This window comes from Bombus pyrosoma, linkage group LG12, assembly GCF_014825855.1.
Source record: "Bombus pyrosoma isolate SC7728 linkage group LG12, ASM1482585v1, whole genome shotgun sequence".
Classification (NCBI taxonomy): domain Eukaryota; kingdom Metazoa; phylum Arthropoda; class Insecta; order Hymenoptera; family Apidae; genus Bombus; species Bombus pyrosoma.
In genome coordinates, this window is record NC_057781.1 from 2,275,805 (window position 1) to 2,288,552 (window position 12,748).

Here is a 12,748-nt window from a genome sequence, read left to right on the forward strand (position 1 = left end):
ATCTACTTGTTATATTTATTGCAAAACTTTAACAAATTTCACTTTACCTAGTAGTTTATTCTGAACTGCATATGATGTAAATGAAATAGCAGATTTATATTAAAATAATTAGAATATAAAAACAGTAAAAATATTCATAGTCGGCAAAGTATTAAGTTGTTCCGAAAGTTTCTTCTGTTTTATGAGGAAATAGTAGATGCATAACATATTTTGTTTTATATAATTTTATTGAATTATGTATGATCCATTTTGTTCCTGGAAAGAAACTTTTGGGACAACCTAATATATTTATCGTTTGAAGATATAAACCAGACTTCAATGGAGGAAAATTTTAATTGTGTAATGTAGAGTTCAGACACAAAAATTTAAGAGATGCTGTAGCGTCCTACTATATAGGAAAATAATAGGTTCACTGTGTCCAAGATCGAAACGATGAGTGTGTTGAAAACAATACTACGTCGTTCTGAATTCTCTATCATAGGAGGTTTACTGTATAGATAAAGCAGTCATAGAACTCTCTGCAGAGCTCGAAGGCGATTTCGCGAATTCAATCATGTGCGAATTTATGTAGCAGGTTCGTGACATTTAGAAATTTGGCTAGTGTATCGGATACACAGTACATTAACTCCGTGATAAATTTTTCCAACTTCAAATTGTGCGAGGTGAGGATCTCGAATAATTTAGAAAACGTCTACGCTTCTCTCGATGACACAATTTCACACTGAATATACTTCTTTAAAATTGTCACTTTGCTTCAGAGCGGCTATTAAAATTACTTCTGTAATACGATAACCGATATAGATCGCCAAATAAAGAATCTCACAGGCTTCCGTGTTTTCTGTACTCGAAAATGGATGCAACGATTAATATTATCGTAACCAGACGGTGGCGAGTAAATAAATAAACTGGGATAAGAAAATATGTACTGACGCGAACACGAGAGGGAATTTATCAGATTAGCATACACTTGCGCTTTTCGTAAGAGTGAGTGGAAAATTCAATTTGCACTTGTAGACGCGATTTAAATGAATGGCTGCCAAGATTGTTGGCGTTCATTAATATCCGCTAACGTTCAGGTTCTACTTCACTAATTGTCGCTTACCGTCGAATTTATAATTACCAACCACATTTCTGGACGTAAATAATGCTTTACGATATTTATGAAAAACTTAAATCATTCCGGATGTAATCGCAAAAACTACGCGGGATTGAATGTGTAGCAAGAACTCGATTCTTTGTACAAAAAGGTAATTTTATTGTTTTAATACGTTGGTTTAATATAAGCATGTAAATTTTTAACGATTTAATTTTCGACAACAAATCGTTTCTCTCGAATAAAGTATATATTAGGAGTAAGTAAAAAAATTCGGCAAGCTAATGAAGCTGTTTCTTAATTTTTAATTTTTCTCGAGTGGTAATTACAGGTTCCTTGGTGCTTTTTCTCGCACCGCAGCCCCGTTAAAGCTTCCCAACGACATACCCCGAGTACAAACCCGGTTGCAATTATTCAGGCGTCGAATCGATTCGACCAACAAAACCGCGACTATGGTGGACTTACTAGCTTTCATTGCTAGCCATATCATTTAAGGGTTACGAAAAAATATTACGTTTAACAACTGTATATTCTGTATTTCACTTGTAATTAAAAAGTCTTTTTTTATTTTGAAATTTTTATTAACTTCATTCTCTTTCGTTCTCTTCTTCTTACGACGACGTTCTAGCAATGTTATTCGCCGTACATCGACGTTGGAAGTGCGGTTAAATTGAAAAGTGGAACCGGAAATGTTTCCAATCTTAAACCACGTTATACGCGTCGAGCAGTCCTTCCCTTTGCCCTTGGTATCCAGATGCGAAACAGCATTTGTGCCAATCGTTGTCGCGTTTAATCGTAGACGCTGTCCATCCTAATTATCTACCATATAATCTAGTCGTCACCACCGGTCATAACTTCCATGAACTCTAAAACGAGAAATTAGAATTTATGAGATCACGTGCCGGCTTGCAATCGTGTCGAAATGCACGGAAATCTGTGACATAACCTAGCAGGAATATAACCGTTCAAACTGTGTAATGTATGAGAGAACTGATTGCTCGGTAAATAGAGAAGTTTGGTGTATAAACGCGTTTCGTTTTTTCGCCTGAAGTGAAAACGCTCGAACTTGGTAGACGACAAGCTTTAATTAATTGACCAGACTGATGGATTCTTAGCAAACGACGTCGAAGCGTTCCCTATAATTTTCAATGTGCAACACAATTTCCTGCGTTAACTGTTCCTGACGTGGTAGAGCTAGGTTCGCGTTGGTAATTAGATTGACTGGCACACTATGAAAATTCTAATTCTAATAAATTGTATGATAATGCCCACCATCGAAGTCGAGCGTTCCTGAACCGTCGGCGTCGATCTCCTCGATCATCATGTCCAATTCCTGTGGTGTCAATTTGTCGTCCAGCTCATGAAGAATATCACGAAACACTGCGGTTGTTATGTAGCCATTGCCTTCTTTGTCATATAACCGAAATGCCTCGCGTAACTCCTGTTGCATCGCCTCCGAATCTTCCTCCACTAAAAATCTGGCAGCAAGGGTGCAGAACTCTTCGAACTCCAATTGTCCGGATCCTGTAATAAATTTTTGGAGTTTGGTGTGACATATTGTTAGACTATCATATAAAAATTTTGTTAAATGTCTATGGTATATGTCATTTGGTTTTGTTTAAGTTTGCTAATTGAGAAATTGTTGAATGGTAAAATTTAGATAGCGATGAATTTTCTTATTATCTTCGTTTACTTCCGTGATGACGCACAAAAAAGATTTGATGTGGCAAATTGTTAGATACATATTAGGAACTTGCAATTATTTTTGCATGCTAGGTGTCTTTGGTATTAATTAGTTCTGTTTAGGATTAGTAGTTGAGAAGTTATTGAATGATAAAGTTTAGATAGTGATGGATATTTTTACCATCTTCGTCTACTTCTGTAATGATTTCCTTCAGCGTCTTCTCGCTCAGCTCGTAGCCCAACATGGTCAATATGGTACCCACCATGTCGGTACCAATGCTACCCTTCTTGTCGTGGTCGAAGGCATCGAAGGCCTTTTTCAACACTATAAAAGATAGGACTTATTTATTAATAATCGATTGTTTCAACATTCCATTCGAATAAATGGAAGTGAAATACTTACGAGCAATTTGATCCTTGGTCAGATCATCCTGAAATCACGTATTGTTTTCATTATTCTCACTTGTCATAATTTCTTAAAAGAGAACAATAAAGAAAGTAACTCGAAATATATTCAAAAAATGTTATGAGAAAAAATTTTAGAATATTGATAATGTTCAAACGTTGAATCTTTATTCATGACAACGTACCATGTTGATGTGATAATCAGATACACAGTTTTAAACTCTGCTGTTAACACACGACAGCATCGACGGTTTATCCGGGTATGCACCAGATTCTGGCTGTGGACTTCTGTTTTATGTGGACATTAGGATGATCTGGCACGTGATTGACCGGGTAATATCTACGTAGGAACTCTAGCGGTTTTCAGATTCATCGAGGACACTCCCCACTCTGCATTTCCACGGAAGCGGAGCTTCAATTGTGTGAAATTCGAGGCAACGTACTCAATTTGCTATTCTATCTTGGATCGTTTCATTGCCATTATCAGATTAACACTGTTTCAAATGGGAGTAACATATAGGTGGCTTTTTTGATGTATTGCTCGAACTGAAGTATTTTAAATTTAACTACGATATTCCAAATCATGTTTCAGATAATTTATTTATTCTTTTATTCAATTATTTAAACTCCTGAGAGGTTCGATCTACATCTACATTTTATTGAAAAAGATTCGTTTTCTCTCGTTACGTATTTGACGTTCATTGTAAAGAATTATCAACAATCGTGACTGCATAAATATGAAAGTTACACTGAAATTTAGTAAGAGTGAATTTAGTATCACATACAGCTGCCTCGAAAAGTAACTATCTTATATTTAAACTTTTAACGGGATCATTAACTTACTTTCCGAGGCGACTGTATATAGAATTTTTTATTTCTCATACGCGTAATTACAGATATCAATTTTCAACAAATCATCACAATGCTCTTGTTTACCATAGTTTTGTAGGAACAAATACGTTTCAATTATTTATAATTCAATCCACGCGACGAAAAATTACATCATCGACCGGTATTCGCCATATTTATCGCGATCGCCAGCGTAATAACTCGCCGCAGGGAGAATCTTTTATATTCTATAAAAGCTTCGTTTCGCAAGAATCTCTCGACCGCTAGCCTCGTTTATCGCTAGAGCTTCCGCGACTCTATAACTCGCGATTCATGATCAATGTGTCGAGAAAAAACAGCACGACAATAGACGAAGTTGGCTCATGATGATATCATGCACAATCTTCGGAGACAATTCGACGTAATAAATGTATCCGTCGTATTTTTAGGAAGCTAATTATACACTCATAATATGCACCTAGAGCTAGCCATTATATTTCGAGGGTATTAGCGCCGGTTTCCATCTTTCACAACACATTGTTCAGTTCCTAGCGAAAATTCCTTGCTCTTTCAACGATCATGACTAACGTGTTCTTTAGCACGGGCTAATTTTAAAGCTATATTTACTCGAGGGCACACGTGTTATTACACGAGCGGATTTAAGCATTCCTTATAATATGATTTCGAGGTAACGGTACTTAATTCGATAATAGTAATATTATTGGGTATTGTGCGATATTAAGAACTCGTAAAAGGGACTGAATATTCAACGTTAGGATATTCATTTAAATCCAAACAAATGTGCATATCCAAATAAACAAATGGATATTTAATTGGATTAAGATTTATCGTTGATAGTTTTCTTCTTCATTAGAGAATTGTGCAATCCAAGTGTTAATGGCATTATGTAATTTATAATTCAATTATATACATTATAACAGAGAAAGAAATAAATTACACGAATTGCGTTTGCTATTTTTTTGTACTTTTATTATACATACAATCTTACGTAAATTTCGTTAATCTTAAATGTACGGTTTTACAATTATACTTAATCGTTTATGAGTATTGTGACTGTTACAGACGATCGTAGGTTTCGTAGGCAAAGTATAAAGATTAGAAATCTATCTCTAAATGTAAGTAATACCTAATTCGAGTTCACTAAGCTTCACGCGATCTCTCGATCTTCCCTTAGTCAGCATATAATGAGCAAAATAGAAACTACTTTGCACAATGATAATTACGTAGAAACGACAATTTATATCGGCCGATATAAACCTGTTTCCAGATACATACCATGCCTCGCGAGAGACCCGCGAGAACTCATCCGTTTAATCCCAGCATAGATAGAAATACATTTTAGCCGATTGTGAATCCAAAAGCGACCCACACGTCAAAAATACTTTCTCAACTGCATCTACCCTTACTCCTCCCTAACAGACATCACCTACGAACTTTTTACTTCATACTTTGCCAACAGTGTCTCGATAAATGGCATATTCCACGTGTATAGGACAGACGGTAGCCTCGTTTGTATGCGTTCTCGTGGTGACAAACACGAGGGACGACCGCCTCGTGCCAAGCTGATAATTTAGCCTGTCATGACCTCCATGAATTCTGCAACGTGAAACGAACTTTGTTCGACACTGATTTACAAATTCTTAGTGTAACATGATCTCTGTACCGGATTGATCTAAAATTTCTTTACGATATACCAGGCGAGAGCGATACAGCGCGATTTTAATCCTCGTATATTATTGTTGAGTTATAGATGACTGTAATAATTTATCGTATTTTACATTCTCCGCAGTAGAGATTCGTAATAAAATGGGATTAAATTAGGAGTTGTTTGATACCAGAGTTAAATTAAAGGTTTAAAAAGAAGCATTTATTGAAGGACTTGTACTCAAGACACAATACGTGTTTTGTAGAAGAAATTTAAATATTGGGAAATGTTTCCAATTTATGTATGTGTTTCGCCTTGGCAAAACGTATATTATAAACTAGCTCTCTATTGCTTTTACAATCGCGCCATATTATTTTCGTTTATGGTAAAACTCTATTTATCTGAATCCTTCTTCTTCTTTTATATTTTACTTCGCATCGACATGGTGGTCTTTAACGATTATGTTTGAATCTATTATGTTTGTAAGTTAGATTTTGTTGAACACAATGATTTAAAATAGCCGTTTAAAATAGCTTATTGTATTTCTAATATCGTCTTATATGTTAAGTTTGTCTAGTTTAATGTCGTATATATCTTTGAAGCTCAATTCGTTTTGAACTTGTTGAACTCATTGAGTATGAAAGATCAGATAAGAGTTTAGATAAACGGAGTTCTAGTACATTATACGTACCCTCGAAGTCGACCGTTCCTGAACCATCAGCGTCCACCTCATCGATGATCATGTCCAGCTCCTCGGGAGATAGTGCGTCATCTAGTTCATGAAGAATGTCCCTAAACACATCGGTTGTAATATAGCCGTTTCCTTCTCGATCGTACAAACGGAAAGCTTCACGTAACTCCTGCTGCATTGCCTCCATGTCAGTGTCCTCCTCCATGAATTGAGAGGCCAGGCTACAAAATTCTTGGAAACTAATTTCTCCAGATCCTACGAAACGAAGACGATCAAGATGTTTTATGTTGATTGTTTAATTTCGAAGAATCCGAACATTGTAATTTGTTAATTTACCGAAAGGGTCATATTCAGCAATGGTCAAATGCAATTGATCGGTTGGAATTCTCATACCCATCATTCCAAGAATGGTACCGACCGAGTCAGTACTGATGATTCCCTTTTTGTCAGGATCGAATGCATCGAATCCCATTTTCAGTTCTGCGAGGTTGAAAATTTTAAAATACAGGAAAGTAACTTTATATCGTAAGATTTGAAAGATTTGAATGCAATAAAAAAATTGGAGAAAGAGCTTGACTTACATAGCGTGGAAGTTTTAAAAAAATTTGGTACTTTTGGCTATGAAATCGACACTCACGTGAAATTTGATCCTTGCTAAGTTGAATGTCATCCTAGAAAAGTGAAAAATCGATTCACGTTTATTAAAACCTCATTTACTAATTATAATATATACTGGAAATTAGCATTTTCAACTAAATAAGAGATCACCCAAACTTTGTAGCACTATATCAAGAAAATGATCGATCTTCATAATACATATCACTATATCACGTAATGAAACGTTCTTTAATCTGTTATTAAATTTAATAGTCGGATAGCTCGCGTTCAACGATCCCTTTGATAATTACCATTATGTCGGTGATTCGATATACTAACGATAATGTTCGTCCAAACTAATCACAGTTATAACAGAAGCAAATGATTAACAGTTCCCGTCTGAGCAATCGTTTCTGAACAACTTACTGTACCGATGAAAATGTCACACTGAGCGTTAGTAAACTAATTAGTAGAGCTGCACAGACGCAATCTCGCATTCTTATTAGCATCAATAGACAATCACCAATCATTTGTCGACCTAAAGACACTATAAAAAGATTCTTAATCGGGACCCTTTCATGGTTTGCACTTTGCGAAACGTATAGTCTGTTGGCGCAACCAGTGAATGACAAACTACATCGGCGTTTAAATCGATTGTTCTTTCCTTATTGTTTCATCTTGTTTACATGTTATTAATAACACATACACCTTGCCAATATTAATCTTCCTAATCTATTCTTCCACATTTGATTTGTGGAATCATTGAAATTTACATTTATATGATTTTTTGTATTTTCAATCAGGATTCATATTATCCAATACCTTTGTCGTTGTCGTTTCCTGCTAGAGGATATAATGAAGAAGCTAATCAAATAAATTTTTTATGACTAAGAGATTGAAAATGTGAAATTGAAAAATTACGAAAAGGAGAAAAAAAATCTTCCTACGTTATAATCAGTAGATTATGGCTGTTAATGTTAATTCATATGTTTATAAACATACTTAAAGAAATGGAACATAAATATTATAGGAACTCATTTCATTCCCTGAATATCATGTATGTATAGTGAATATAACACTTGACTTATTATTAGGTATTTCGTATATTTTCGTACAATATTATGCATTCCAATCATTTCTGCATCGTATAAAATAGACAAATATTCGCAGTAATTACAATTTTCTATCAAGGATATATAAGATATACAAACAAAATAAATATAAAAATTTATTAACATATATAACAGAATCAGTATATATCTAATTAATTGAATATAAATATTACAATAATTCATCAAATATTTGTATTTCATAGATTAATTCTAGTGTCAAAAAAAAAAAAAAGAAGAAAATGTCGAAAGAATGAGATTAACTCGGAATAGAGATAAACGAGCGTAAAAACAATAGAAAATGTATTCGATCGTGGTTCATCGGGGTGCAAAGAAGTCGATTTATCACAAAGGGAGAAATGGGACGTGTTAGGTATGGTGTTACATCATTTGGCAATGTCAAGCTCACGCAAATCCGGAACTGCTATTGGCAGTGCACGTAGAAAGCTAGTGACGTGCCATTGCGTATAGTCGGTCATTTCCACGGCACTCGGTGGGCGAACACGCAAACAGTTATACTGATTGCAGTGTGCTCCAACAGTACAGTGGTTTGATATTGGCATTGCGTCCTTTTAGAGAATTGCAGTGGATTGCCAGCCACTCGTGGTAGTAAAAAAGCTCGAGCTGGCAGCCGCTTCTAAGAAGCAGACACGAAGCTGACTGACCTCCTTAGCCAATCAGATAGAGCTTCGACGTGCTACGCCGAACTACTGACCTAATCATCAAAAATAAACGACAGAGACTGGCCAATGATAATAATCGACGTTAGAACAAACATTTTTGCAATGATACAAGGAACGATAATAGAACGGAATACGTTTCATAAATTAAACTAAAATTTTATTTACGATATATATATATATATATATTTCCAATTATCGACATCTTCTAGTGGTTCAATCTTCTTGTTTATACATGATCACTGAAATTGACATTGACACGCGTACCTCTCGGCCGGCAGTCAAATTTTACAGAATTCGATTCAATGAGAAGAGATTCAACTGTGTAACTTCACATTGCAAAATATGTAGTATGTGTCAGTAAACGACTTTGAAATCATTACTCAATTGTTGTAAAATGGCTAATGATCTAATAAGCATCAGGTATTACGGAATTTAAATTAAAAACTTCATAATCACGGTCGTCCTTTGTATCTATTCCCCAAGAGACGGAAGGAACTAAGTTGGAAGGATGTGGTGGTAATGGAGGAGCAATTGATTTCTGTTTCTCCAGCTCGCTCTTCAGTTTCCAAAAAGCTAGTTGCGACTCTATTGTCTCAACCTCTGACACGTAACTATTTCTGTCGCTTTGAGAGCTTGTTCTAGATATTCTCGATCTTCGAGGAAGCAGAGTTCTCTCCGGAGGCAAAGGCGTAACGTAGCCATCCTCGTAAAGCTTGCTAACATAAGAAACAGAGATTGATTTTCTCTGTTTCTCCTCATCCATATCGACGCCTTTTGGAAGCACAATGGCATCCACGTTCCTGCGTTTCACCAACATGATCCGTTTGTTACCGCGAAGCAATGTTGGGTATCGCCTTATCAGCAGAAACGAGAGGAAAGCACCGACGAAGAACAGTAGAATCAACGACGATATCAATAGAGGGAAGACCAAACTCTTGTCTGCGTTCGTCAACCAGGTCCTGTACTTGTAAGTGGGCATAGTAGTTACAGCCAAACAGTTCAACGGTGATACGTTGTCCCCGTTATCGTCGAGCAAACAGATCGTATACGTTGCCTGCGAATCGATATTCTGCAGCAGATAAGAGTACTTCACATTTTTTGCACAGCCGAGCGAACTGTCGACGTTATTGTTGTCGAACCAGAGCAGCGTGATTTCTTTGTTCAGGTCGGGCAGATTCACAAGTATGCTGCGATCTGAGACCTTCGAGACGTAGAAATGGGGAAATCGCGGAGGAAACTGAAGAACATCGGTGGATAACAGCTTGCGTGTATTAGCAGTTTGTATATATGTATAGGTGAGACTGCAATTTACGTGGACCATCCTATTGGTTGTATCTGTAGTAGTAGGAGTAATAGTAGTAGTTTGGATCCAATCATGTTTAGTAGATTTAAGTGTCGTGGTAGATATGGTGGAATTGGTGGTTGACTGAGAACAGAAATCCACTGTCGTAAATGGCTTCCCAGCTTTTTCCTGAGGCGTTTTACAAATTGGAATTTTTCTATCCGAATTTACTACATTCGACTGGTCCATACAGATATACTGATTTTGCATGAAATCCTGTAACCATTTTAAACTACAATCGCAGTGCCAAGGATTGTCGTACATAAACATACCAAAGCATTTATTCGAATCAACTACGTGGTCTAGCAGTCCCTGCGGTAACGAAACAATATTGTTGCTGTACAGTGTTACTTGCAATATGGATGAAGCCATCGGTTGAAAAGTATCTTGCGACACTGTCTCAATGTTCGAGGCGTGCAGATAAAGCGATTTCACCATTGGCACACCGACGAACAATTCAGCATCGATCATGGATATGGAGTTCCCCCATAAAGACAATAATTCAAGCTTTGACAATGCGCTTCCGCCCGTTATGTTTCGAAGCACCTTTCGATTGTCGATGGCTTGGCGCAGGTCCAGCGTGGTCAAAGAACCCGCCACCTCTTCGAGCAAATTAAATTCAGCCGACTTGACGATATTTTCGTTAATACTCAGCACCTCTAACATTTTAAGGTGACAGAACATCGCCTTACGCAAAGAGACGAGTTCGTTGTTGATCATGGAGATCTTCTTCGTCTGTTCATAAATGGACGACGAAAACGCGTTATCCTCTATTTTGCTGAGGAAGCAGCGCTCGAACGTCAACTCTTCGATCGACAAGTTGGTACACAGCCAATTCCTTCGAAGCATGTTCTCGGGGAATTTGCATTTGATAAGTGACAATTTCACGGATGTTGTATCCTTGCAGATAGCCTACACGAAATATATAATATACTATAAACTAATTGATACGTCATTTGGGCTAATGAGGCAGAAATATTGCTTTCGTTGTTTTTTTAAATACCTTGAAATTGTTCTCGATGAACTCTGACACCACTGTTCCAGAATCTTGCGGGATAGACGAACAGGTTATTGCATTACATGATGGACCAGTTTGACAATAGGTTTTACCGATTTTTTCTCGCATAGTGCCATTCAAACTTTGTTGGGACAATGTTGAATTTTTCTTTATAGCGCTATTTAGATCTTGGATGAAAACGTTGTTCTCCATTATCTTATAATCCATCGTATCCCAAAATATGTAGCACAAGCAGAATAAAAGTGCAATGACTCCAAACAACGAAACGGGTACTAGAAGTTTTCGCCATCCAAAACTGTATTCGTTAATGCGTTAAATAATTATTCGCGAATAGGAATGAGCTGTTATTATTCATTACTGAATGATGAATATGAAGATTTTTTGTATAATACCTCAGTAAGTCCTGAGATCTCGAAACCAAGGCGGAGGAAATTTGTAATTTTTTAGCGAACATGTCGATACTGCACCGCGAAACGATAGTCGTGACTATGTGACGAATCTAGAAACATAATCCAATTGTATTAGGACGCATGGCAATCGTATCTACGTTTCGAATTGATTAATTTTATCACACGCATTATTAGATATATTTGAACTGGGACTCTTAGAGAGAAAGGTTGCACAAATTATCAACTATCCTTTTCAATTGCTTGCTAATTTAATAGTTTACTAATTCAAATAATTTTTAACAAGTTTCCATTATCGCAGCAGACACGTCCAAATAGATAAAATATAAATTGATTTAGGATCTATTATGGAAAGCTTCCATCAAGCACACGTGGAAGGTAAGAGCCGCTTCGCATTCGTCGTCTATTCCTCCAACTGAAACAAAGAGATACAAATTATTGTTAAGATTTTCACTATAATAAAATATGAATTATTATTATTACAGAACAAATATACTTACGCGAATCTGCACATGTTTGCAAGGCATTAGCGAAAAACGGATTGGCGTCTATGTGACCGTGATGCATTCCGTGCATACGATCTATCATTGTTTGTACATTCATAGTAGATCCTGACATCTGAAGTATAAATGAATCAGGAAACGTGTTAATTTCTTGGTTATATTTATGTATAAAATTATTTTTACGTCGCCATGTTGTTGGAAGGCGCAAGCTAAGAAACATCCGATATTTCTGAAGTCTTCTTTATTGCTGCCTAGTAATTTGATTGTCTCAACCGGTGAATTATCAAGCATCATCAATTCTTCTGTAATTTTTTTAATGATTTTATGATAAATGTAATAATTATTTCACTTATGATACTCACTAGTTGTTATGTTTTCACGATCCATACAATCATGTATTATTTCGGGAGGAAAAGGTGGACGTTTCCCGTGTGACACAATTACATTTTGACTGAAAAGACCCTGAAGTAGATAACTTTGAATATTTTGAAACGACAGACATCGTATTGTTTATATTGTTTGAAAATAGGATATATTTATTCTTACGCAATAGAGGATGAACGAAGCAAGAAACGCTGAATTCTTCATGTTTCAAATCTTATGTTGAATCTCCTCGCGAAGTAAGGAACCGACTAAACTAATTGTACGATTGTTAGCGTTACCTTTTATACGTTCACTTTTAAGTATTTTGTTTTTAAATGTGTTTGGCAATATGTATGTGAC

The 12,748-nt window shown here is 36.2% G+C and overlaps 4 protein-coding genes across 5 annotated transcripts; all 4 read right to left on the reverse strand.

Moving 5' to 3' along the window:
- Nucleotides 1-1,608: 1,608 nt before the first annotated feature.
- LOC122573978 (troponin C, isoallergen Bla g 6.0201-like) lies at nucleotides 1,609-3,499 on the reverse strand. Its single transcript, XM_043741045.1, has 5 exons — nucleotides 3,367-3,499; nucleotides 3,180-3,207; nucleotides 2,958-3,101; nucleotides 2,366-2,617; nucleotides 1,609-1,959 (listed from the first exon to the last, which is right to left on the reverse strand). The coding sequence occupies exons 1-5, from the start codon at nucleotides 3,367-3,369 to the stop codon at nucleotides 1,925-1,927; spliced, it is 462 nt and encodes a 153-aa protein (XP_043596980.1). The 5' UTR covers nucleotides 3,370-3,499; the 3' UTR covers nucleotides 1,609-1,924.
- Nucleotides 3,500-4,972: 1,473 nt separating this feature from the next.
- Nucleotides 4,973-7,430, reverse strand: LOC122573979 (troponin C, isoallergen Bla g 6.0101-like). Of its 2 annotated transcripts, none has more exons than XM_043741046.1 (5): nucleotides 7,275-7,430; nucleotides 7,004-7,037; nucleotides 6,703-6,846; nucleotides 6,367-6,621; nucleotides 4,973-5,626 (listed from the first exon to the last, which is right to left on the reverse strand). In XM_043741046.1, the coding sequence occupies exons 1-5, from the start codon at nucleotides 7,275-7,277 to the stop codon at nucleotides 5,601-5,603; spliced, it is 462 nt and encodes a 153-aa protein (XP_043596981.1). In that variant the 5' UTR covers nucleotides 7,278-7,430; the 3' UTR covers nucleotides 4,973-5,600. The 2 variants fall into 2 exon arrangements, with proteins under 2 accessions (XP_043596981.1, XP_043596982.1); XM_043741047.1 differs by having other exon boundaries at nucleotides 6,948-7,037; nucleotides 7,275-7,326.
- Nucleotides 7,431-8,895: 1,465 nt separating this feature from the next.
- On the reverse strand, nucleotides 8,896-11,623 carry LOC122573976 (leucine-rich repeat-containing protein 15-like). The gene is made up of 3 exons (XM_043741040.1): nucleotides 11,508-11,623; nucleotides 11,101-11,410; nucleotides 8,896-11,009 (listed from the first exon to the last, which is right to left on the reverse strand). Exons 1-3 carry the CDS (start codon nucleotides 11,567-11,569, stop codon nucleotides 9,162-9,164), a joined length of 2,220 nt encoding a protein of 739 aa, XP_043596975.1. The 5' UTR covers nucleotides 11,570-11,623; the 3' UTR covers nucleotides 8,896-9,161.
- A 131-nt stretch (nucleotides 11,624-11,754) lies between these two features.
- Nucleotides 11,755-12,727, reverse strand: LOC122573980. Its single transcript, XM_043741048.1, has 5 exons — nucleotides 12,572-12,727; nucleotides 12,388-12,487; nucleotides 12,209-12,327; nucleotides 12,023-12,140; nucleotides 11,755-11,937 (listed from the first exon to the last, which is right to left on the reverse strand). The coding sequence occupies exons 1-5, from the start codon at nucleotides 12,611-12,613 to the stop codon at nucleotides 11,858-11,860; spliced, it is 459 nt and encodes a 152-aa protein (XP_043596983.1). The 5' UTR covers nucleotides 12,614-12,727; the 3' UTR covers nucleotides 11,755-11,857.
- Nucleotides 12,728-12,748: the final 21 nt, after the last annotated feature.

Bases quoted from the DNA above. Each gene is read 5' to 3' on its own strand.
- LOC122573976 (XM_043741040.1), bottom strand. From the start codon at position 11,569: ATGTTCGCTAAAAAATTACAAATTTCCTCCGCCTTGGTTTCGAGATCT. The intron at 11,411-11,507 runs GTATTATACAAA...TAACGAATACAG, and splicing joins AGATCTCAGGACTTACTGAG to TTTTGGATGGCGAAAACTTC. The intron at 11,010-11,100 runs GTATTTAAAAAA...TATTTCGTGTAG, and splicing joins TCATCGAGAACAATTTCAAG to GCTATCTGCAAGGATACAAC.
- LOC122573980 (XM_043741048.1), bottom strand. From the start codon at position 12,613: ATGAAGAATTCAGCGTTTCTTGCTTCGTTCATCCTCTATTGC. The intron at 12,488-12,571 runs GTAAGAATAAAT...TATCTACTTCAG, and splicing joins CTTCGTTCATCCTCTATTGC to GGTCTTTTCAGTCAAAATGT. The intron at 11,938-12,022 runs GTAAGTATATTT...TCTTTGTTTCAG, and splicing joins GCAAACATGTGCAGATTCGC to TTGGAGGAATAGACGACGAA.
- LOC122573978 (XM_043741045.1), bottom strand. The intron at 2,618-2,957 runs GTAAAAATATCC...AATTTATTACAG, and splicing joins TACAGAAGTAGACGAAGATG to GATCCGGACAATTGGAGTTC. The intron at 1,960-2,365 runs GTGGGCATTATC...TTCTCGTTTTAG, and splicing joins AGGAACGCTCGACTTCGATG to AGTTCATGGAAGTTATGACC.
- LOC122573979 (XM_043741046.1), bottom strand. The intron at 6,622-6,702 runs GTAAATTAACAA...TTCGTTTCGTAG, and splicing joins TGCTGAATATGACCCTTTCG to GATCTGGAGAAATTAGTTTC. The intron at 5,627-6,366 runs GTACGTATAATG...TTCACGTTGCAG, and splicing joins AGGAACGGTCGACTTCGAGG to AATTCATGGAGGTCATGACA.